The following is a 21,716-nucleotide window of genomic DNA, read 5'->3' as shown; positions in this document are numbered from 1 at the left end:
ATGATCTCGCGGTCTGTGAGTTCGAGCCCCGCGTCGGGCTCTGTGCTGACAGCTGGGAGCCTGGAGCCGGCTTCGGACTCTGTGTCTTCACAGAGGGAAGGAGGGAGAACCTATAAGGAGAACCTAAATTCGCTTCCAGTGTAGCGGCTACAAGTGTATTATCTCTGGCAAGCCAGCGAGCCTCTCTGTGCCTTGGTTTTCTCATCTGTAAAGTGGGGGAGCAGGAGAGCGGGAGGGGCAGAGATAGAGGGAGAGAGAGAGAATCCCAAAGCAGGCTCTGCACGGTCAGCGTGGGAGCCAGACGCGGGGCTCGAACTCACCAACTGTGAGATCGTGACCTGAGCCAAAGTCAAGAGTCGGACGCTTAACTGACTGAGCCACCCAGGTGCCCCTTGCGGCCAATGTTCTAATCTGTGTTTTGTATTCCTTGCAGAGCTGAGCCCAGTGCTGGGTATTCAGGGGGTGTGTAATCGAATGCATGCAGCACGAAGGAGGGAGTTGGGTGGCCCTAAATCAGGGTGACTTTTGCTTGGATTGTCTTGGAGAAGTGGCTTTCTCAGGATGGAGGGCAGGGGCCATCTGAGGGCCGTGCGGGCCATGTATGGTTGGGCAGGCTGTTCACTGTGTAAGGAAGCTCCTCCCTAGAGGGGCAAATGGGAGATAAAATCCAGTACATATAACCCTTTCCAAGTCATGTGGCCTCACTCATTAGCTGTGTCTTCCCAACGAAGTACATTCTTCCTTTTTCTTTTCTTTTTTTTTTTTTAAAATAAACATTTTTATTCTGGAACGAGTTTAGCTTTACAGAAAAGTTCCAAACATAGTCAGAGAATTCACCTATACCCGTCACCCGGTTTCGCCCTACGTGAACATCAAAACCAGGGCACGCTTGTCGAGACGAAGAAATTAACGTCGGCACTATACCGTCCGCTCAGTTTCGGACTTGATTTGGATTTTCCTGCATTTCCTGCTAACGTTATTTTTTCGGTTCTAGGATCCAATCCAGGACCCCGCAGTGCATTTAGGTTTTTGCCTGTCGTTTAGATTCACAGAGGTTGCCCTAGGGGCTAGCGGTGGATGGGAAAAGAACCTGGGTCCAGGGGGAGCATGTAGAATGAAGGCCTTAGGTGGTTTGTGAGGCAGGAAGCCCAGGGTGGGTCACGGGGGGGCCTTCCTGACTCCGTCTGAGCCCCGCGAAGTATTTTCCACCATCTCAGCTCAGCTAATGCCAAGGACAGAGGAAAGGATCAAGGTTTGTTGGCTGGTTTGAATCCCCGACGGGCCAAGTTTTGGAGCAGGCCACTGTCCCGGGGTCTCCTCGTTCGTCCTAAGTGACAGTCCAGGGTGGGTGACTGCCGGCTCTGCCTCTTTCTTCCCCCGGGTGTGTGTGTGGGGGGGGGGGCAGTGGCCATGAACAGTTAGAGCCAGGTGAACTTGGAGTTGCCTGGCGCTGGGTATGATTTCAGGCCGGGCGGTCCTAGCGAGTCCGCTGCCTTCTCAGACCCTCCCTTTCCCCCTCGTTACAACGGGTCACGGATCCTTGTTCCAGGGTGCCTGGTCCCCCAGGGTGGCCTCGAGCACAGGACTGGCTCGTGTGGAGCACTGCCCGTAACTTCCTTTTTATTTCTCCTTCTCCATCAGCGGCCCCCCACCTCCCTTCCTGCCCACCCCCCGCGCCCCTCCCCTCCTTCCGCACTCTGGTCTGGGATCCCCGTGCTTGGGGGAGCCTTGTGTATCGCCCATGCAATCCCCCGGCCTGGAGTGTCCTCCCTCCGGCACCGCCTTTCAAGTGCTGGCTCACATGTCACCTCCCCGGCCCCGGTTCTCCCTTCGTGTAGCCCCGAGGTCCCCTCCCTGGAGATCCCTCTTGGCCCCATCACTTCCTGCCTTGTTTTATAGACACACGTGCGAGGTCTTATCTTCCCCAGGGACGGGCTATACCTTTTGCACCCTGGACTCACCGGCACCTGAATACCGTGCAGGGCACACACTTTCAGCTCACTGAGTGTTTACCACTTAGACCCGAGGTGGACTGAGCTCCTCAGGAAGCCCTAAGCCTTTGGAGAACTGCTCCAGCCCGGCGCCGTGCGCAACAAGTCAGGCCCCAGCCCAGAGGGTACCCGGGTCTCTTGTCGGTGCTCCGGCCGGCACCTGAGGGGCCCCGGGCCGATCTGCCAGACCGCACGCTCCGCCCTCTGCAATCGGCTGTTGGGGCAGCAGCTTGGGTAAGTTCCCCTTCCGCTTCCTCCTGCCTCCCGTCCTACTGAGCCTGCCCTTCCGTCAGGGGGGACCTCGCCAGCCTCTCCAAACCCTTGGAGCCCGCAGAAACGCTCCGTGCCCCGAGCTGTCACCAGCGCCGCCTCCCAGGCCCCGGACGCGATGCAGGCCATCAAGTGCGTGGTGGTGGGAGATGGGTAGGTACCTGGCTGAACGTCTCACCTGGCCGGAGCCGCCCGACTGGGTTACCCCGGAGACCCTCCCGCCCTGCCGACGTAGGAGTCCCCGGGAAGCAGCTGGGAGGGGCTGCTCCCTTCTTGTCCCCGGGGCCCAGAGAAAGCACCCCCCCCCCCTTCCCAGGTGGGCAGAGGACAGCTCCACTCTCTTTGCCCACTTCCCTCCGGAAGCTGCCTGGGGGGAGGTGGTGGAGGGTGCGGGGCTGGGGGTGGATGTGCCCGGGGCCCCTCACCTACACCCTGAGAGCTGGGACAGGTCTCTTATGGGACCTGTCTTCCACTCTGTGGAGGCAGATGGGGTGGGGGTGGAGAACCAAGAACCTGGCCTTTCGTCCGCAGGCTGACCTGGGCTCTGGTCACTGGCTTGCTCTGCTGTGTGTCCTCAGGCAAGCTGGAGAGCCTCTCTGAACCTCAGCTTGCCCATCAGGGAGAGGCCACGCCCCTGGGGTTGATGTGGGGGGGGTCACCTGACATATTTCGAGGGGCTGTCCTGTGCTCAGGGTGCTCAATAAATATTACCCTCCTTCCCCTCCTCCCTCCCCGACTCTCCCCTCCCCCTCAGCGTGCCTGGTTGGGGAGGATGCGCGTGGGGGATGTGGGCAAAGAGCAGAAGGGGGAGGGGAACATGAAGGGAAGGGAGAGGGCAGGAGGGGTGGGAGGGTGATTGGGAGGGCCCGTGCCAGGTAGGCTGGGCCGAGGGGCCTTCTCAGCCGTGGGCCTCAGTCTCCTCATCTGTACAACGACTGGTCCGAGATGCCAATCTCTGATGCCAGCCGTAACAGCGTCTCAGGGTCCAGCCCACAGGGGCATCCTGGGTGCAGTCCAGCCTACCCCAGCGTTTCCGGCTGGGCAGCCCTCTGTTCCCACCCTCCCATTCTGCGGAGTGGCAGCCTGAGGCTTTGGGAGGCTCAGCTCTTTCCTGCCCTGGGTCGCAGTGGCCCTGACACGACGGACCGACTTTGGCTCCGATGGGTCTCCTGGGAGCGGGTCGGTTTCTCAGACGGCGCTCGGCTGATTCGGATGCGCTGGCCGGCCTTATCTGCCCGCCTCTCTGCCCAGCCCTGCTCACTTCTGCTTTGTACCTAATCTGAGGCGGGGAGGGCAGAAGCCAAGGGCAACGTTCCAGTCGTTCAAAGTTACCTTGGTGGCAGGCCCTGGGGAGGGCGGCCGTGGGGGAAGAGAAGGCGGCCAGCCTTCTCAGAACAGGAAGTGACGAAACGAGGGGCCAGGGGCCGCCCCCTTGGCCCCGGGCTTTCCATGGCGCTACCTGTACCCCCTCCCGGCCCAGCCGACTCGCAGACCCAGGGAAGAGGGCCCGAATCGTGGCCATCACTCTTCAGCGCTCACTGTGGGTCAGGCGCCGGGTTCTCCCCTCTCTCCAATCTTCCCACCCACCTCACATTAGGCCCATTTTACAGGTGGGGAAGCTGAAGCTCAGAGAAGTTAAGCAATTTGGCCCAGACCTCGTGGGGTTTGAGGCCAGGCCTCTCTGACCCCCAAAGTCTGCGTTCTTAACTGTTACTCTCTCCGGTGAGGTTGGGAGGGACAGGCTTTCCCTAACACGGACAAGCTGCTACGCTGTGTCACACATGGTGCTGGCCTCTTTTACAAGCTTCATCCTAATTTACTACTCCTGGGAGGACGGACGCATCGCCGTTTTCTAGACGGGGAGACTGAGGCCCAGAGACGTGGGCCCGGGTCTCCCCCCGCCCCCCACCCCCACCCCGAGGGCTGTGCCAGGGGACAGCGCAGGTGCTCAGAAACCTCCGTGTCGAGGGCTGGGCCAGGGGACAGCGCAGGTGCTCAGAAACCTCCGTGTCTCGGGCAGGGCCCGTGACCGCTGTCCTCTCGAACTTTCTGCCTTTCAGAGCCGTGGGCAAGACCTGCCTTCTTATCAGCTATACCACCAACGCCTTCCCTGGAGAGTACATCCCCACCGTGTGAGTCCCCGGGGCGGGGAGGGCCGGGGCGCTGGGAGGCTGGGGAGAGAGGCATCCGGGAGCCCACCCCCTTTACAGGCATTTCCTGTGTGGCGGCCCGTGTGGGCACCTGGGGGTCCTCTGCCTGGCAGAGGTGCCTCATGATCCAGCCAGGAAGCAGCGATCGGCGTCGAGATGGGCATTGAGGGCGGGGGCCGGGGCCCCCAGAGTGGGAGAGACTGGGGAGCAGGCCGCTGTCCAGCCGGGCCTCGGCAGGAGGTGGGATGTGGGGCTGGGTCCCAGAAGAGGGGCTGGGATGGGGTGGTTGGAGGAGGGGGCAGTCGGGGGCCTTGACACGGGGGAGCAGACAGCAGACGCACGCACGCACGCACGCTGTGAGGGGGGAGGGCAGTGCCCTCTGGAGGCCAGTGGGGAGCCCTGCCCTGTTGTGGGGTGTGGAGGCGGGTATGTAGGAGTTCGTGGGTGGCAGCCTCGGGAGGGGAGGGTAAGTGGGAAAGCGCCTGCCCCGCCCCCACCAACCCTCAGTGGGTCCCTCCCTCGCAGGACAACTCCCCAACCCTTAGCACTGCATTCAAGGCTCTGCGGGGCCTTCTCCCCACCTCGCCTTCCGGCATCGTGGCCCATCACTTTGCTTCGTGTTCTGCCTGCTTGTGCCCACCAAACGCTCCCTGGGCATTCTGGCCTCAGGGCCTTTGCTCAGGCCGTTCCTTCTGCCCGGAGTGCCTTTCCTTCCCAGGCGTCTAAGACCCTCAGGCCAGCTCCCGTGCCCCCCACCCCCCACTTCCAGGAATCTTTCTCATCCAGCCTGAGGGGACCTCTCACTCCCTCGAGTGACTGTATCTGATCCTTCCTGTGACTGTGTCTCTGGAGGGCAGGGAGCCTTGTACTCTACGGTCACCCCGTTATCTCATGCACATCGTCTTATACCTGATAGACGTGTTCCGTGTTGGCCTGAATTGAACTCCATGGAGAGGCCCTCGGAGGATCCGTCAGAACACGGGCCTACCGCGTCCTGCATGAAATGTCACACATGTGTGCCCTCCCTCGGTCCTCAGGAGAGGTGGCCGTTATACCCAGGCCACCCATGGGGGAAGCTGCGAGCCTCACGGCGCCCAAGGGGCCTGCCCCCCAGGACGCCGAGCAACCGGCCGGGCCAGGGCAGAGGAGCCTGGGTAGGGACCCTGGAAAACGGGCTTCAGCACCAGCTTGGCTTCCGAGTCCCCAGATGGCCTGGTGCCAGTGTCCAACCCTCTCTGCTCCTGCCGTATCCGTCCGTTTGCCATGGATCATCAAGGGTTTATCAGGCATCTCCTAATGCGGAGGCAGGACTGGCTCTAAGCCTGAGAGGGCGCAGCTCCCGCGAAAGGCCGTTGTCACCGGCGGTGCCCTGGCCCGGCCTGCCTTCCTGCCTCTCTGCCTGTCCCAGCTGGGGAGGGCCCGTTCGCTGAAGGACCTTAGACCAATCATTTCTCCTCTCTGAGCCTCCGTTTCCCTTTTTTATAAGGTCAGAGCTGGGCTGGGAAATCCCAGGCTCACTGCCGGGGCACCTCTCCTGGGCAGGGAGACGAAAGGCGTGCTCTCTGCTGCAAGACGGTGGGACCGGCAGAGGCCAGGCTAGGGCCAGTGGTTGCCAACGACTTGGAGAACCCGGGCTCCTGGTGGCCCTTGGTGGGCTCGGGACACCGGACGCCCCTTGCAGACCGACAGATAAGAACGAACCAGGCAAGGTCTACCTTCCCAGGACTCTGGGGAGTTTGGGTCAGACCCTAGGGCCATCTTGAAATTCTTAACTTGTGAACAAGGGGTCTTGCGTTTTCATTTTGCATCGGACGCTGCAAAGTATGTGGCCAGTCCTGCATGCCACGCTCCTTTGTCGTCCGGGACAAGAGTCGCTCAGCTCTGGACAAGCCCTCCAAGAGGCTCCTACTACACGCCTGTTCCTCTGTGATGGGGAGGGGGAGATGAGTCACGCCGAGCCCTTGACGTTGGAGGGCGGGGGCAGCCAGGGGGAGTGGGGCTAGGGAAAACAGGAGATCCCTGTTTTCCTAGGGGGGGATCCCCCTCCTCTGGGGACAGTCGGGTTTGCTGAGGCTGGGACACGCGTGTGGCCAGCACATGGTCAGATGAGCAGGTGAGCTGAGCACAGTCATTGCCAGGCGTGGGGGGTTGACAGCTCAGGGTCCAACAGATGGGGAGACTGAAACCCATGAGCACGTCGCTGGCGCTCTGTAGTGACTGGGCGCTCTGGCTGCTTCGAGAAGGTGCCAGAACTCTGCCACCGCCGGGCGGCTCAGCTGGTGGGAGAAAAGAACACCCGGTTAATTTCGGTCAGCTTGGCCAGGGCTCGGTTTTTGTTTTCATTTCACCTCCTGGCAAGCCAAGTGTGGAATTCTGTGCACAGCATGGCGTCCAGCCCCTTCTGGGCTCTCGCTGTCCCCCGCCCACCCTCCTGCCGCCAAGGGTGTGGTTCCCTCGCTGGCCCCAGCTACCCTTCTCCAGACTTCTCCACCCCGTGGCTCCTCTTAGCCAGGATGATCACGTCCACCCCCCCACCCCCCCACCTGGTGAAGCCCCTCAGCGGTGCCCCATTGTCCTCAGGACCAAGACCTGAGTCCTAACGGCGGTCCACACCCTGCCTGACCTGGTCGATCCTCCCTGGTCCCCACATCACCAGCCACGCATGCCCCCTGGTCTCTGCGTTCCTTTCTGAAGGTGGGCTTGGGTGGGGGTCAGGTGATGCTGGGGGCTGAGCCCCCTTCCTCCTGCCCCCAATCCCCTCCTCCACTCCGTTGCAGGTGTGGGGCTGGGACCAAAGCCCCATGTAACCTGGGGCAGGTCCCTCCGAGCCTCCCTGAGTGTGTGTCCCTCGTGTGTGAAATGGGGACAATGGTAGCAGCTGCTTCCTGGGCCCACTGAAGTGGCCCAAGTACGAAGGGCCTGGAACAGTCGTTGGCGGCTCTGGGTGCTCAGCAGACGTGAGTTCCCTGCCTTCCCCCCAGCTCAGGGATGCCCCAGGCCCGGGCTCAAACCTCCGAGCCTCAAGCTCTGAAGTGGCCTCAATGTTTCCCAGGTGGGGATTTTCTGAATCTAGTCCTGGCTCTGCCGCCGACTGACTGTGAGATCTTGGGCAAGTGCCTTCCTGTCTGTGGGCCTCAGTTTCCTCATCTGGGTAAGGGGGTGAGGGCTGGCCAGAGCGGTTCCTCTGGTGCTGGCTGCCTGTGGATCTCAAGGAAGGGGCCCCCCCGGGAGGTTAGACTGCTGGTGCATCCTTGCAATAATCCCTCCGGCTCTGGCGGCTGGGCCTCTGGGGAGGGACAAGTGTGTGTGTGTGTGTGTGTGTGTGTGTGTGTGTGTGTGTGGATGGTGCAAGGAATCTTGGGAGGCTTTCTGGCACCAGAATTTCAGGCTGGACATTAGAGAGGAGAGTGTCCCTCCTTCCTCAGCGTGTCCCAAAGGAATGTTTCCGACCGAAGCAGAAGACACCAGAGGTGCGTCTTTTCCCGTGATGCCCCGCGGTGTCTCCCTGGACGGCGCCTTCTTCCTGAAATCCCCCAGGGCATGGCTGATAGCTAGAGTTGGTACACAGAGCCCCTACTATGTGACAAATGCCTCAGGGGCCTCAGGGTTCAGTGAGGAACAAGCCAGGCGTGGTGTCTGTTGTTTGGGCAAAGATTGCTGGGTTGGGGCCTGGATGGGCGGGCTGGGGGGCAGGAAAGGCTTCCTGCGGGAGATGACCTTGACATGGGGCTAGAGGGGAGATGACCTTGACACGGGGCTAGAGGCGCCTGAGTAAGAGTCAGCTGGGCACTGGGGAGGCGGAGCGAGGGAGGAAGCAGAGTGGAGAGTCAGAGAAGTGTTTGTGGCAGCTTCTAGGCAGTAGGGAGTGGGGCTCTCTGAGGAACCGAGAAGTGACCGGAACACTCCATGGATGAATAAGTATGGGGTGCTAAAAATAGCAGGCTGCCCACTTTTGGGGGTGCGTGCGTGGGTCTTTCTCAGAACGGTTGTTTCGGGAGGCACCCTGAAGCACTGGGGCTTCTGCAGCCGGTCACCAAGCAGCATTCTGGGGCGGCTTCCTGGAGGAGGTGGCGTTCCAAGGGCTTCAGTTCAGTCGGCTTTAGTTCCCATCTACCTGCATGTATTGGGTGCCAGGCCTGGGAAGCAGCCAGGGCCCTGTGGAGCCCTGACCCCCAGCAAGATAGAAACACACGGATTGCCTCTTCAAGGTCAAGATAAAGCGGTTGCCTAGGGGAGGGCACAGTGAGCTCTTTCCAGGTGGAGGCTGGGGGAAGGGGGTGGCCCCCTCCCCCTCCCCACCGCAGTGGAGGAACTGCCTGGGCGGGAATTTGACTCTTGAACGGGAGGTGGCGTCTGGGTGGGACGCACGGCCATGATCAAGCTCAGGGAGGTGGGCAGCGTGAGCCTTGCCCGGGAAAGAGCTTGGCTGGTGTATGAGGAGAGGAGGAGGATCCTGAGGTCTCAGTGGGCCAGGCCAGGGGACAAGGAGCGGGTGGCTTTCGTGGGGAGGGACAAGATGATGATCCCTAGCCCTCGTGGGCGGGAGGTGAGGGCATCTGTGGTAACCCAGCTGGGGCACAGGGCAGTGAGCGTCAGACGTGAGCGCTGGGACCCCACGCAACTGGCTTCTAACTTAGTTCGGTCCCTCGCTGGCTGTGGGGCCTTGGGCAGATGGCTATACCTCTCTGATCCCAGTTTTCTTTTCTATAGGCTGAAAAACCAGCACTTTCCTTTCAGGGGTATGTGTAGTGAGAAATAGTGTTGGGTTGGATTAAAACAAAAAAAAAAAAAAAAAAGAAGAAAGAAAAGTCTGGAAGCTTGTGTGATGGCCCTGGAAGCCTCCCTGGTGCTGGTGGGAGATTTTAGCTGTCGCTATTGGCATCCCCCTAGCAACAACCCCCCCCCCCACCACGCCCAACCCTTTGACACATGTCTTTCCTGTATGTGCTGGTGGCATTTCTCAAAAGTGTCACCCCCCCACACACACACTCCAAGCCCCCTGCCACCAGCCTGGAAGACCAGGAATTTAGCGCCCCCGGAGGTCCTTCTGCCAATGCAAGATAGGGATGCTGGACAAATACCTCGTTTCCTGCCCCTCAGGGGTCGGGGGGCGCCCTGTCTCCCAGCTGCCTCTGCTGGGACCCCTCAATAGCGCCCCCCGGAACAGCTGGTGTCCCTTCTTTGCCTCTTCCTCGCTCCCCTCCCGAGGCTGCCACCTCCTCCGCTCAGGGTTTGTTTCAGGGGAGGACCCCACCCGCGACAGGGTGACCCACATCAGTGCAGCACAGGACGCGGGTAAATTTGATGCGGGTCGAGCCTTAGGGGGGATGCTCTGCGACGCCCCCCGCCCCCAAAGTCACTTCTTCAAAAGATAGGCCAAGGGCAGAAAAGGGACGGAGAGACCATGTCTTTCTCTGGAGGTTTACCTGCAGTTAACACTTTTTTTAAGGTAATGAATCAGTAATGGGGAAAAAACCAGCAAAACCCAGAGGGAAAGCCGACTGCACAGGGCCGTGCGAGTCTGACGGTGGCCGCCCCTCCCTGGGCCTCCGCACCAAGCAACGGGAGGCCGGAAGGAGGGCCCGGGGTCCGGGGCGTGGAGACTGACCCTCCTGTCTTGCCTGCTCCCCGCAGGTTCGACAACTATTCAGCCAATGTGATGGTGGACAGCAAGCCCGTGAACCTGGGGCTGTGGGACACCGCGGGGCAGGAGGACTATGACCGCCTCCGGCCGCTCTCCTATCCACAGACGGTGTGCTTCCCTGTCCTCCTGTCCCCAGCCTGAGCTCGTCCCGCTCCCTCTGGGGGCGATGCCCTGGGGCCAGGGCCGGGCAACCCTGCCCCTGTCAGTAATGACCCTTCTGGCCAGAGCGGGGCCTCCTCCCCTCCCCGCCTGGCTTCAGCTACCCTGCTCTCACTGTGCCCATCTCCCCGGCCTCCCCTGCCTCATGGGCTCTGGCACCCCCCGGGGCTGCCCAAGGGTGGGGCAGGAAGACCCCGGACGGGGCCCAAATAGGGAGCCGAGGACTCTGAGTCCCAGGGGTGCTGGGGAGGGGAGGAGAGATGGGGGCGAGCCTACAGGCTCTCCCTCCAGGCTGGCCGGGAAAGGGCTGGTGACCAGAGGGTAGGTAGTGAGTGCCCGGTGAGGAGTACAGGTTCTGGAATCCCGGGTGACAAGCCCCGGGCTTCTGTGAGCCTCACTCTCCCCACCTGTAGCATGGGGCAGCCTGTCGTGTGAGGATTAGTCCCTTAGAAAAGCCTCGATCCACAAACAGCTCGGTGGCTGCCCAGGTGTGGGAAGGGCCCAGGTGATGCCTCCAGGCCTCTCACGGGTGACCGTTGCCTGCTCTGTCCCCAGGACGTCTTTCTCATCTGCTTCTCCCTTGTGAGCCCTGCCTCCTACGAGAATGTCCGTGCCAAGGTGAGCAGGACAGAGTGGGGCCTTGGGGGCTTGGGGTGGGTGACCCGGGGAGGGGTTGCTGATGACTTTAGGGCAGGGGCAGGGGCAGCAGAGGGTCCCCAGTGCCAACCAGGGCTGTGAGTCTCTGGGGGTGAGACTCAGAGGGGGCTCCGAGGGGGCTGGGGTGGTTAGCTTTACTCCCCACCCTCTGTAACCTCGTCCCCTCTCCTCCCCACACCCCCTCCTCCCCGCCTCGCCGCCCCTCTTCTCTCCTCACATTCGGTGCCCCTCCTCTCCCCGTTCCCGTGCCCCCTCCTGCCCGCACCGCCTCTCACCCCCCCCCCCCCGCCCGCCCGCCCAGTGGTTCCCTGAGGTGCGGCACCACTGCCCCAGCACGCCCATCATCCTGGTGGGCACCAAGCTGGATCTGCGGGACGACAAGGACACCATCGAGAGGCTGAAGGAGAAGAAGCTGGCGCCTATTACCTACCCGCAGGGCCTGGCACTGGCCAAGGAGATCGGTACGGGGCTCGGGGCTCGGGCTCAGAGAGGGGAGCCCTCTGCAGGGGGGAGCCCGCCTCAGCCTCACTTGGGATTAAAGGGGCTCCAGGGCCAGGCTGTGCCGGGGGGGCTGGCTGTCTGGGGACGAGCAGCCAAGTCGAGGTTGAGTTTTCCAGGAAGGCTTCCCGGAGGAGGTGCTTTGCCTCAGGTCTGAAGGGGTGATTCCCCTTCTGCCTCCTTCTCACTTCCCTTTCCCCAGGCCCCCTCCTCAGGCCAACTCCTCTTTGCCTCCCGATTACTGGCCCAGAGAAGTAAAGTCACCTCTCAAGGTCACAGGGCCAGCAGGTGACGGAACTGGGAGTGGAATGCAAGAGAGCACGTTGCTGGCTCGGCGGCCTCCTCGTGGCGGCTCAGGGCTTCCTGCACCGGGGAGGCCAGAACCGATGGGTCCAGCCTCTCCCCTGGCACCTGGGCCTGCTGTCCCTGGTCAAGGCCTGACCTGCCTGCGGCCTGGGGGTGGGGCTCTTGCCCAAGAGCCAAGCGTCCCTAGCCGAGTTTGGCCACTACGAGCAGTGACCCAGCTGCCCGGGGCGCTCTGCCTCGACACAGGGTCCTGAAGGCCCAGGGTTTGGTCCCTGAGGAGGCTGGGGCCCCCCTCCCCGCCACCCCCCGCCCCGGCCCTGCCTCAGCCCCACACTCTTCCTTCCGCCGGAACTGGGAGGGCTCCGGGGACTCACATCTCTACAGGAAGAGAAACCGCAGCTGCCCCCCCCACCCCCACCCCCTTCCTGTGACTAGTCCACTGACATGGCCATCTTTCTCGGGGGGCCTGTGGCTGCCACTTAAGCCTGGGTCCCGGGCCCCATCCTGGGGTCTTTGGCTCCTAGGCCTGCTGGCGTTCCTCGCAAATACCGGGCCTGCCCCCTTGCCCTCTCTTGTTTTCTGACCAGCCTGTCCCCCACCTCCTCCTGCCCGGGGCTGACTCCCCAGCCTGCCTGTGAGCCCTTCCCTTCTAAAGCCTGTGCTTTGGGACACGGAGAAGGGGGCTAGAAGCCTGGATTGCGGTCCTGGTTCCAGCGCTGACTGTGTGCGTGACCTTGGGAGAGCGGCCCCCCCCTCTCTGGGCCTCAGTCTCTCCGTCCACATGGGCCGGCCTGCACACGCCCCAAAGGTCCTTCCTCCTCTATAAGGAGATGGCTCCAGATCGTGCCTTGGTCTCTAGCCTCTCCCTCCCGGAGCTGATCCCCAGTGGGGGGTGGGGCAGGGGCAGGGGCAGTGACTTTGAACTTGACTCGGACCAGCCTAGGCCAGAGGGGAGGCCGGAGAGGGGGACCTGCTGGTGTGATGAGAAGGGCGGCGGCCGCCTCGGCCCCCAGCCTGTGGTGGCGAGTTGGGGAGGCAGCTGAGGTCCCGGCTGGTGTAATCGCGGCTGGCTGATGGAGACTGAGCACCTCCTGGGCGCTGGGCCATGTACCTCCCCTCCTTGTTCCCCCGGCGACCATGAAGGAGGGTCTCTGGTTGACCCCACTTTACAGAAGAGGAGAGTGAAGCTCGGGGAGAAGTCGCCCGCTCAAGGCCACCCAGCCAGGCTAGGGCAGAGCTCAGATCCAAAGCTGGCAACCTGGCTCCATTGGTCATGGAGATCAAGGGCATCTGCGGCCCCCCTGACCTGCCCCCACGCCTTCGGCGCTCCTCTACCCCACCTGCCTCCGCTCGATACGCGTCGCGAGTCACCATGTCCTAGACAGATGGGAAACTGAGGCACAGAGAGGGGGACTGGCCAGAGTCCTAGGGTGATCAGAGGCAGAGCTGAAGGGAGCCCAGCACCCTCCCCCCACCCCCCTCTACCTCCACTCAGGGCCGCTGCTCTGGATGCCACTGAGCCGAGAGGAAGCAAGGGGGTGGCAGGTGCCAGGGAGGAGGCAGTTGGTGGGTGCGGAAGAAGTCGACGCTGGCTGTGGTCCCTCGCGGGGAGACAGTGGCCAATGCCCGGCGACACCCTTCTAGGCACAAAAGGGTTATAAGATGATGACGCTCCGGAACCTGAACCTGAACCTGAACCAAAGGAGTCTGGCCTCTGCCAGCCAGGCCCTGGGACCACTCTGTGCGCTCCCTGCTGGGAATATGCTCCCGAGTGCAGGGGACACAGCCAGCATGTGACTTTGTGCAAGTGACATACTCTCTGAACCTCGGTTTCCTTGTCACTGCCCTTTCTTTCTTCCCAACCCCAGGGCATCTGTGGGCTTCCTCCTTCCAGGGGCAGTCCCTCTTGAGGTCCTGGCTCTCCTCTCCCCAGCTGTGTGTCTCTGGGCCCCAGGCTTCCCCTCTCTGGGCCTGTTTCCTCATCTGGGAAGTGGGGAATCACAGTATTTCTTCACAGGGTTTTTGGAAGCCCCCAGCTCAGTGCTTGGCAGGGGCACCTATCAGCCTTGGTCTGCTTCCTTCCTTCTAGAAGGGCAGACTCTAGGGGGACAAAGTTCCCCTTCCTGCCCCTGCCTTTCCTCTGGTTCCTGAGGTCAGCCCCAGCCCTCTCAAAGAAGGGGTTTTGTGGTTCCTTACTTCAGGGAAACGATTTGTGTTGTAGCAGACGCGGGAACTCAGGCAGGTTCCTTCCAGAAGGGCATGAACGCGGCCCCTGGGAGTAAGGGCTCCGCCTGACCGTCTGTGCCCCGGGCTCCTGCCCTGAGCGGTCAGGTGGGAGAAGGCTGGTCCCCTCAACAGGGAGGGAAAACTCTACTCCCGTTCCCCTCACTGACAGTCCCCAGCCGCCCCGAGGTGGACGAGAAACACCCAGCATGTGACTTTGGACAAATGATTTCGCACCTACGAGCCTCAGTTTCCGAATCTGTCAAATGGGACGATGTTAAGGAATGGTCAGATGGCACTTGGAAGGTCCTGGTGACCGGGCTGTGAGCGCCTCAGGCCTCCCGGGGGGGGGGGGGGGGAAGCGTGGAGGCAGGTGTGCGGCTAGTTTTTCGGAGAAACTGAGACGTGGAGAGGTTCAGTCACTGTTGCTGGAGCCCTTGTTTCCTTTAGGAATGTGTCAACATTCCTGCCTGCCTTCCCTAAGGGCTTACGTGTCTCAGGAAGATACAGACCCGCTCTTGTGGGTCTTAGCCTCTCTTTTGGAAACCAAGCTCCCCATTTCAGACATGGGGAAACCGAGACACAGAGTTGTGGATACTCTCCTCTGAGTGGCACAGCCCAGGTGGCCCCCACAGCCTGGCACAGTTGTGTGGCTTGGGAGAGGTTTCTGCCCAGGGCCGGCCCCTGACCTTGGCCTGCCCTCTTGCCACCCCACCCTAGACTCGGTCAAATACCTGGAGTGCTCAGCCCTCACCCAGCGAGGCCTGAAAACCGTCTTCGATGAGGCGATCCGGGCCGTCCTGTGCCCCCAGCCCACGCGGCCACAGAAGCGCCCCTGCAGCATCCTTTAGGGTAAGAGCGCCTCCTTCCCCGCTTCGTGACCCGTCCTCCACCTGCACACAGCAGGCTCCGGCTGGGGGGCGGCGGGGTGGGGGGGGGTGTTTAGCCACTGCTCAGTGGCCTTGCGTTTCACCGGGAGTGGCGTTTAGGCCAAGACAGAAGGGCAAGCATCGCAGTGGCCTCAGTTTCCCTATTTGCCTGAGCCGGTCCAGCTCAGTGGAGCCCAGTTCCCAGCAGGAAGGTGCCAGAGCCAAGGCATGGGTGTCGCTAGGCTCCCACCCTGCCGACCCTGCCGGAGGCCAGGGATGGGGACCGGGATGGGAAGATGCGTTGGCCCCACCCCCCAGGAGAGCGGGGAGGAGCCGGCACCGCACATAAGGGTGGAGGCAGGGCAGACTGAGCTGAGACTCCAGGGGGTTAGAAGGGGGACCAGTGTGGGTTGGAGGCGGCCTGGAGACGTGGGACTAGAAGGCTGGAGAGGCCTTGGTGTGGTGGGCAAGCGGGGGGGGGGGGGGGGGGGTTGGGGGGGGTGGCGGGGGACTGGTGGGAGGGCCAACCTGGAGCCAAAGCCAGGAGGCGGCCGTGAGCCTTGAGCTGGGAAAGCGGCGAGGGAGCAGGCGGTTCTGCTCGCCATCAGATTCTCACCCCCTGCGTGTCTGCCTTCTAGGTTGCACCCAGCCCTCCCAGCCAGATGGTTCTGACCTCCAGGGCCCTCCCATAAAGCCCAATGGCACCCCGGCTGGCCACACTGTCCCCTCCCCGCCCGTGGTGTTTCCTAGCAGAGGGCTGCAGAGCTTGGTTGATGGGCTTCTCTGGGCCAGAGGCCCCCTGGGGCTGGAAGGGTGTGAATTCGCAGGCTCTGTTCCCAACCCCTGCTGCTCCTGCCCTCCCCCCACCTCCCCGGGGCCAGAGGGGAGCCCCCTTTGTATTAGTGCTGTCCGTGCCCGCTGCCACACAATGGCAGCGTCTACCCCTTTGCCCCAGTCCCACCCGACGCCTGAATCCCCTCTGGAAATTTCGGGCCAGATTGTTGCCAATATGCCTTCAAGGACGGGTCTCTAGCTCCCTCCTGAGGCCGGCTACTACTCCAATATTGGTGGGCTTGCTTGTCTGAAAGTTCTCCTTCTCCTGAGCCAAAGTGAGTGTCTCAGAAGTTTGCTTGTCTGGTCTGAGCGCTCTTCTTTGGGACAACATGAAATAAACCGAATTCTCTGAATGTCGGCGGGTGCCTGCAACCGCCCGTCAAAACCCTGGGTCCCGCGGACTCCTGCCACCCCTCGAGGCTTTCTCCACCAATCACAGGACCCTGAGCTACTTTTGCCCGTAGGAGTCTTAAAACTTTCAGACGCTGCCAGCCAGGACTTTTGCTATTGCAAATGGAAAACCCAATTCAACCTGCTTAAGCAGAAAATAAATTTACTGATTCAAATTTGGAAAGATCGTGTCTTCAGGTGCAGCTTGATCAAGGGGGGGGGGGGCTCAAATTATGTCATCAGGGCTTGCTTTCCTGTACCTCTTTGCTCTGCCTCCTGCTGTCTGGTTCATTTTCTGGCAGGTGTCTCTCAAGAGCATTCTTCCGGGTTCAAGTTCGGCCAAAAAAAAAAAGCACAAGTATCTGCCCCAGGCCAAGTTCTTTTTTTTTTTTTTTTCAATTTTTTTTTCAACGTTTATTTATCTTTTTGGGGACAGAGACAGAGCATGAACGGGGGGGGGGGGGCAGAGAGAGAGGGAGACACAGAATCGGAAACAGACTCCAGGCTCTGAGCCATCAGCCCAAAGCTCAACGCGGGGCTCGAACTCACAGACCGCGAGATCATGACCTAGCTGAAGTCGGACGCTTAACCGGCTGCGCCACCCAGGCGCCCGGTCCCCAGGCCAACTTCTAATTAAGGTTTACTCTGATTGGACCAGCTTACTTGCGGGTCGTATTCAACCAATCTTATTTGGTGGGGGGAGGGTGCTGAGCTCTGATTGGCCAGACCTGGACCACACCCCATGCTGGAGTGAGGGGTGGTTCCAAGCCGATAAGAACCTTATCTACTTCAGGTGGAGGGGTTATCTCCCCAAGGAGGACCGAGCCCTTGTTGGAGTTCGGGATTATGGGTGTCGAGCAGCCAGAACTCCCCAACCACCCTTATTGCGGGTCACCGAAAGGGTCCCCACGGGGTAAGGAAGCAATGCCCGTCCCTGGAGGCACGAAGCAAGAGCGAGTTTCTTTAAGAGAGAGAGGGGACTGCGCTCCCACCTTAGAGTTTCCTAATTGACAAGTGCCAGCCTTTGCGCTCCTGTGGACGGTTGCTCTCCTCTGTCCAAGCTTCATGGACGCATCCAATGCATGTTTATGGCGCGCCTTCTCCCTCTGTTCCAGGTGCGGGGTCCAGTGCTGCACATGAGCTCCTGCCCTCGGGGGCTGACACTCTGGAGAAGCTACAAGGAAGCTACAAGGCAGGAATAAAAAAAGAGAGGTCTAAGACCCCGTCCCCCACGGCACAGAAGTCCCCCCGGTTGCCAGCCCGCGAAATGCTTTGGGTTTCTGTTCTCTGCGATTCTCTGCTCACCGCCCCCGCCCCCCCAGCCGCCCCCATAAGTCCTGATGTTGGGAGAGGCAGGGCCCTCCACCTCACCGGCCTCCCAGGAACCCCCACCCCTTTGAAAGGAACTGGGTTTAGCAGGGGGAAACCCCATGGCGCCTCTCAGCCTCCGCTCAGACAAGGCCTTTCTGTTTTTAAGGTGACTTCACCACGGAAACAAACCACCCCCCCTGAAAACCCCACGCCTGCTCGCTCGCTAGCATGTGGCGAACACAGACCCATCACCCCCCATAATCGGACACGCTGGTTGTTTAGAAGCCCTGGGGCGCCCCCTCCAGTCGTCCAGAGTCTGAAGCGAACCTCATTTGCTCCCGGCTTTTCCGGGGCCTCCAGATAAATCTGGGACCCCTTCCCTTGACTCCCGAGGCCTGGCCACACCCCGCCTCCACTCCAGCCTCAGACCGAACTCTCATTTCCTCAAAGACCTCTCTTTCGTCTTAGCCCTTGGCACACCCTGGTCTGGTCCTCTTTCCTCGAAGAATTTCCTCTGCGCCTCTAACTTCCCTAGATGCCAAGGGCGTGCGGGGGGGAGGGGGGGTCTCTGCCACGTGCCTCTTCCCCCGAGCCTGCCCCAGTGGGCACAGCCCTTGCTTTATGCCAACAGCAACGCCAGGAAATAAATTCTCTCACCACCGTGCGTTCTCACCTAGCCGATATTATCTCATTTAATCCCCCCTCGGGGCCTCCCAGTGTAGGTGTTAGTAGCTTGGTTTTGCGGAGAAGGAAACAGGGGCACAGGAGGGCACGGGAGTCGGTTGGGCTGGAGCTCAACTCACTAAGGCAGACACTCTCCTTTCCCATCTGCTCCCACTGCTCGCATCCTTCCTGCTAACAGAAACCTAGTTTTCGGGGAGAGCCGCGAGGTCCCTCGCCCCAGACCAAAACACTTGTTCTCCCGGCCTGCTTTGCCGCTGGGGTCCCACGGGGGCCCAGTTCTGGCCAGCAAGGCAGGTGTAAGTCAGCTGGAGAGGTGGCTTCTGGGAAAGTTTGTGTTTTCTTCCGCCCCCCCCCCCAAAAAAAAAAAACACAAAACGCAAAAATGGCCGGCCCTTTGTCCTGTCCTCTTCCCCGATGAATAATGATGAGATGTCTGGAGCTGCAGCAGCCATCTTATACACATGAAACCACAAGCACGCAGCCACAAGCTGACAGGCTAAGAGTGGAGGAGCAGAGGGACGCAAAGAGGGGGGATCCTTGACAACTTCGGGTGGCCGCAGAACCGGCGCCAACGGCTGCCTTGCTAGGGGAACAAAAGGAAAATGAAACCACCTATTGGTTACGCCCCTGCTGGGCAGGCCTCTGTTGATGTTAGCTGACAGCGTTTGTGACTGAGGTCTTGGGTCTCCCAGGGCCGTGTTCTTCCTCCTGTATCGCTGTGCAAAGTGGCAGAGGACCAGATAGGTCCTTGGATAGGAGAGCGAAGCCTCAGGGGGTCTGTGCGACCCAGATGGCACGATATACGCCCATTGCCCTAAAGAAATGCTCACCCAGCTATTGATTCATTCAGTCACCCAATCACTGAGCAAATGCTTATTGGGCCGGTGTGCCAAACGCGGGGGTTGAGGGTGAGTCAAGCGTGGGCCTGCTCTCAGGAGCTCGCTCGCAGCCCAGTGGGGACAGCTGAGTCCGCAGGGAGCCCCGGGCAATGGCCCCTCTGCTTGGATGGCTCACCATGACCCTAGCAGGTGTCTGGGACCTAGTCCACGCTGGATACGTGCGTGTTGTTGATGTAAACGAACAAGCAGACGGAAGAATAGACTTTACTGGAGAGAGAGAGAGACCCAGCCCTTCCAGTGACCCAGCTGAGCCCAGCCTCCCAGCCATCCTGGCCAAGGCGCCGGTCGTGCGCGTCAGCCATCTTGGATGTGCCAGCCCAGTCGAGTCCCCGGATGACGGCGGCCCCGGCCAAAATCATGCGGAGCAGACGAGCATCCCACTGAGTCCGGCCACCTCGTAAAATCATGGGAAATACTACCGTGGTATGCCGAAACGGCGACTTTTCCGGGGCCGAGAAAAGTTTCTGCCTTTGCTCTTTCGCCTCTCCGCCCCCCAACCCGCAACCAGAGAAAGAGTCGCCTCTGGGGACCTCTGACTCCATCCAGGCCTCATGGGATGTAAGAGGCAGGGCAGGCTAGGCTCTGGGGAGGGCGACGGAGATCTAGGATGGTTCTAGAAGACTTCTGAAGGCCCTAAGCTAGGTGGAACGACGAGCAGTCATCCATGTCACTTTTAGTCCCTTCACTTCAGTTCTCACGTAGAGCCAGGGGCTCCATGCCAAGCTGCGTGGGAGCTGGAGGTGCCGCGAGGGTGACGCCCGGCCCCGCGCTCCCCAGGGGGCTCAAGGGCCGGTGAGACGGACCGACCAGCAACTCAACACCTGCCGTGTGGTCGATCCACATACCACAGAAGTGTATGCAACAGAGCAAAGAGGAGGGTCTTGTCTCGGGGTGCTGGGCCACAGCTGCTTCTGGCCCCTCCCCCTTGCTGAAAAGCAGCCACCACGACGACGACGACGATATGGAGAACACGAAACAGAAACACAAACTCTCATCTTCAAGGAAACCAGGAGACACCTGTGAACCCAGACCAGCCAGCACCCAGCACACAAGTACGGAGAGCAGATGGAGGGGTGGTAAATGATTTAACAGAGGACCGGGGAAGGCAAACCCAAGCGCCTGCTGTGCTGCGGGAGGGGCGGCGGGGGGGGGGGGGGGGGTTTGCAGGTGGAAGAGACGCAACCCACCGGGCCTTGCAGAATCCCAGGGAAGCTTCCAAGTGGGGGATTCAGCCACCGCAGATGGCCAGGAGGGAGGCTGAAAACTGGCGGGTTATTTAGAAGTTTGTTTAAGGGGCAATTAGACCCCCAGAGCCCCTCCCCCCTCCCCCCCACCCTGCACGATGCAGCCAGGCAACCATCCCTCCCTAGCCTGGGCAGGAAAATCCAACCAGACATTTCTGGACCCAAGGACACCAGCTACAGGGCAGGCGGGGGTGAGCCCCCAGACTGATTGTTTGAGGTGCAGTAGGTCTGATAATGCTTGGCAGGTGATTACTCCCTCCACGCCCCCCTCCAGGGTAAGAGCACACTTCCCCTCCCTGCTCCACTGACTAGCTTTGGCCTTCGGCCTTGCCTTTTGCCAGTGGGATGTTAGCATATGCATCGTAAGGAGAGACTTGATGTGCTTGCACCCTTGGACATGCTCTCTTGTGCTGACAAAAGAACATGCCTTGGTAAGCCCAGTGGATCCAAGAATGCGACGGCAGAGGTACCCAGCTGCTTGCAGCTCAGAGCCGACCTGCCTAGATTAACCCACTCCAGCTGACCTGAAGGTGTGAGGTACAATAAATGCTTATTCTCGTGCACCAAAGCCATGTGTGTGGTTGTTTGTTACACAGCAGTAGCTGACTGATACAGGGGGATTCAGTGGAAGTCGGAATACTGAACAGGGCGACCCTAGCCCACCTCCTCTCCCTGGCTTAGTTCAGGAATGCTAGCACCCAGGCATACAGATAGGAGTCTGCGGATAGGATCTGACCACCCCAGAGAGAAGTCTCACAGGTGCTGACCTCTGGTCCCATCTAGGTATGCTTGACGAAAGAGCCAGCTGTCCCTATAGCGATGTTCATTGCCTCGCAAGCCCTGTCCTCCTACACGGAGCTGCCAATCTGAGTGTTAAGGCTTCATTCCGAAAAATGAATGGGTAACAGAAGATGAATGGACGATTGAAGAAAACTCAATCAAACAAACAGAGAAAAAGGAATTAGCAAGAAATAGAGACAAGGCAGCGATCAGAAGAAAACTTTGAAGAAACTACCACGGCTATCCTTGGAGAGAGAAGGAAACGTAGCATAGCCATAAACAAAACCAGAATACCATAATAAAGGAACAATCAGAAAACCGAGAGGAGCTCTTAGAAATGAAAAATACTATGTTTATTAAAATTTTAAAAACGTACGGGGCACCTGGGTGGCCCAGTCGGTTAAGTGTCCAACTCTTGGTTTCAGCTCAGGTCGTGTTCTCGCAGTTCATGAGATCAAGCCCTGCATCAGGCTCTGTGCTGACAGTGCAGAGCCTGCTTGGGATTCTCTCTCTCCCTCTCTCTCTGCCCCTCCTGTGTTCTCTCTCTCTCTCTCTTTCTCAAAATAAATAAATAAACTTTAAAAATACATTTTTTAGGCGGTGTCTGGGTGGCTTAGTGTCCAGCTTTTGGTTTTGGCTCAGGTCCCGATCTCAAGGTTTTGTGGGTTTGAGCCCCACATGGGGCTCTGCGCTGGCAGCTCAGAGCTTGCTTGGGGTTCTCTCTCTCCTTCTCTCTCCCTCTCTCTCTCTGTCCCTCCCCGACTCGTGCTATCACTGTGTCTCTCAAAATAAATAAATAAACTTAAA

The 21,716-nt window shown here is 60.2% G+C and overlaps 1 protein-coding gene across 3 annotated transcripts; it reads left to right on the top strand.

Annotated features, from left to right (window-relative positions):
* The first annotated feature begins 2,229 nt into the window (after positions 1-2,229).
* Positions 2,230-17,978, top strand: RAC2 (Rac family small GTPase 2). Of its 3 annotated transcripts, none has more exons than XM_047867391.1 (7): positions 2,230-2,393; positions 4,322-4,393; positions 10,046-10,163; positions 10,770-10,832; positions 11,173-11,332; positions 14,619-14,750; positions 17,107-17,978. In XM_047867391.1, exons 1-6 carry the CDS (start codon positions 2,380-2,382, stop codon positions 14,747-14,749), a joined length of 558 nt encoding a protein of 185 aa, XP_047723347.1. In that variant the 5' UTR covers positions 2,230-2,379; the 3' UTR covers position 14,750; positions 17,107-17,978. The 3 variants fall into 3 exon arrangements, with proteins under 3 accessions (XP_047723347.1, XP_047723346.1, XP_047723344.1); XM_047867390.1 differs by lacking the exon at positions 17,107-17,978 and adding an exon at positions 15,406-16,175 and having other exon boundaries at positions 2,231-2,414; XM_047867388.1 differs by having other exon boundaries at positions 2,234-2,414.
* Positions 17,979-21,716: the final 3,738 nt, after the last annotated feature.

This window comes from Prionailurus viverrinus, chromosome B4 (genome assembly GCF_022837055.1).
Source record: "Prionailurus viverrinus isolate Anna chromosome B4, UM_Priviv_1.0, whole genome shotgun sequence".
In the NCBI taxonomy this organism is placed as follows: Eukaryota; Metazoa; Chordata; class Mammalia; order Carnivora; family Felidae; genus Prionailurus; species Prionailurus viverrinus.
This window is presented reverse-complemented; position numbering and strand designations above follow the sequence as displayed.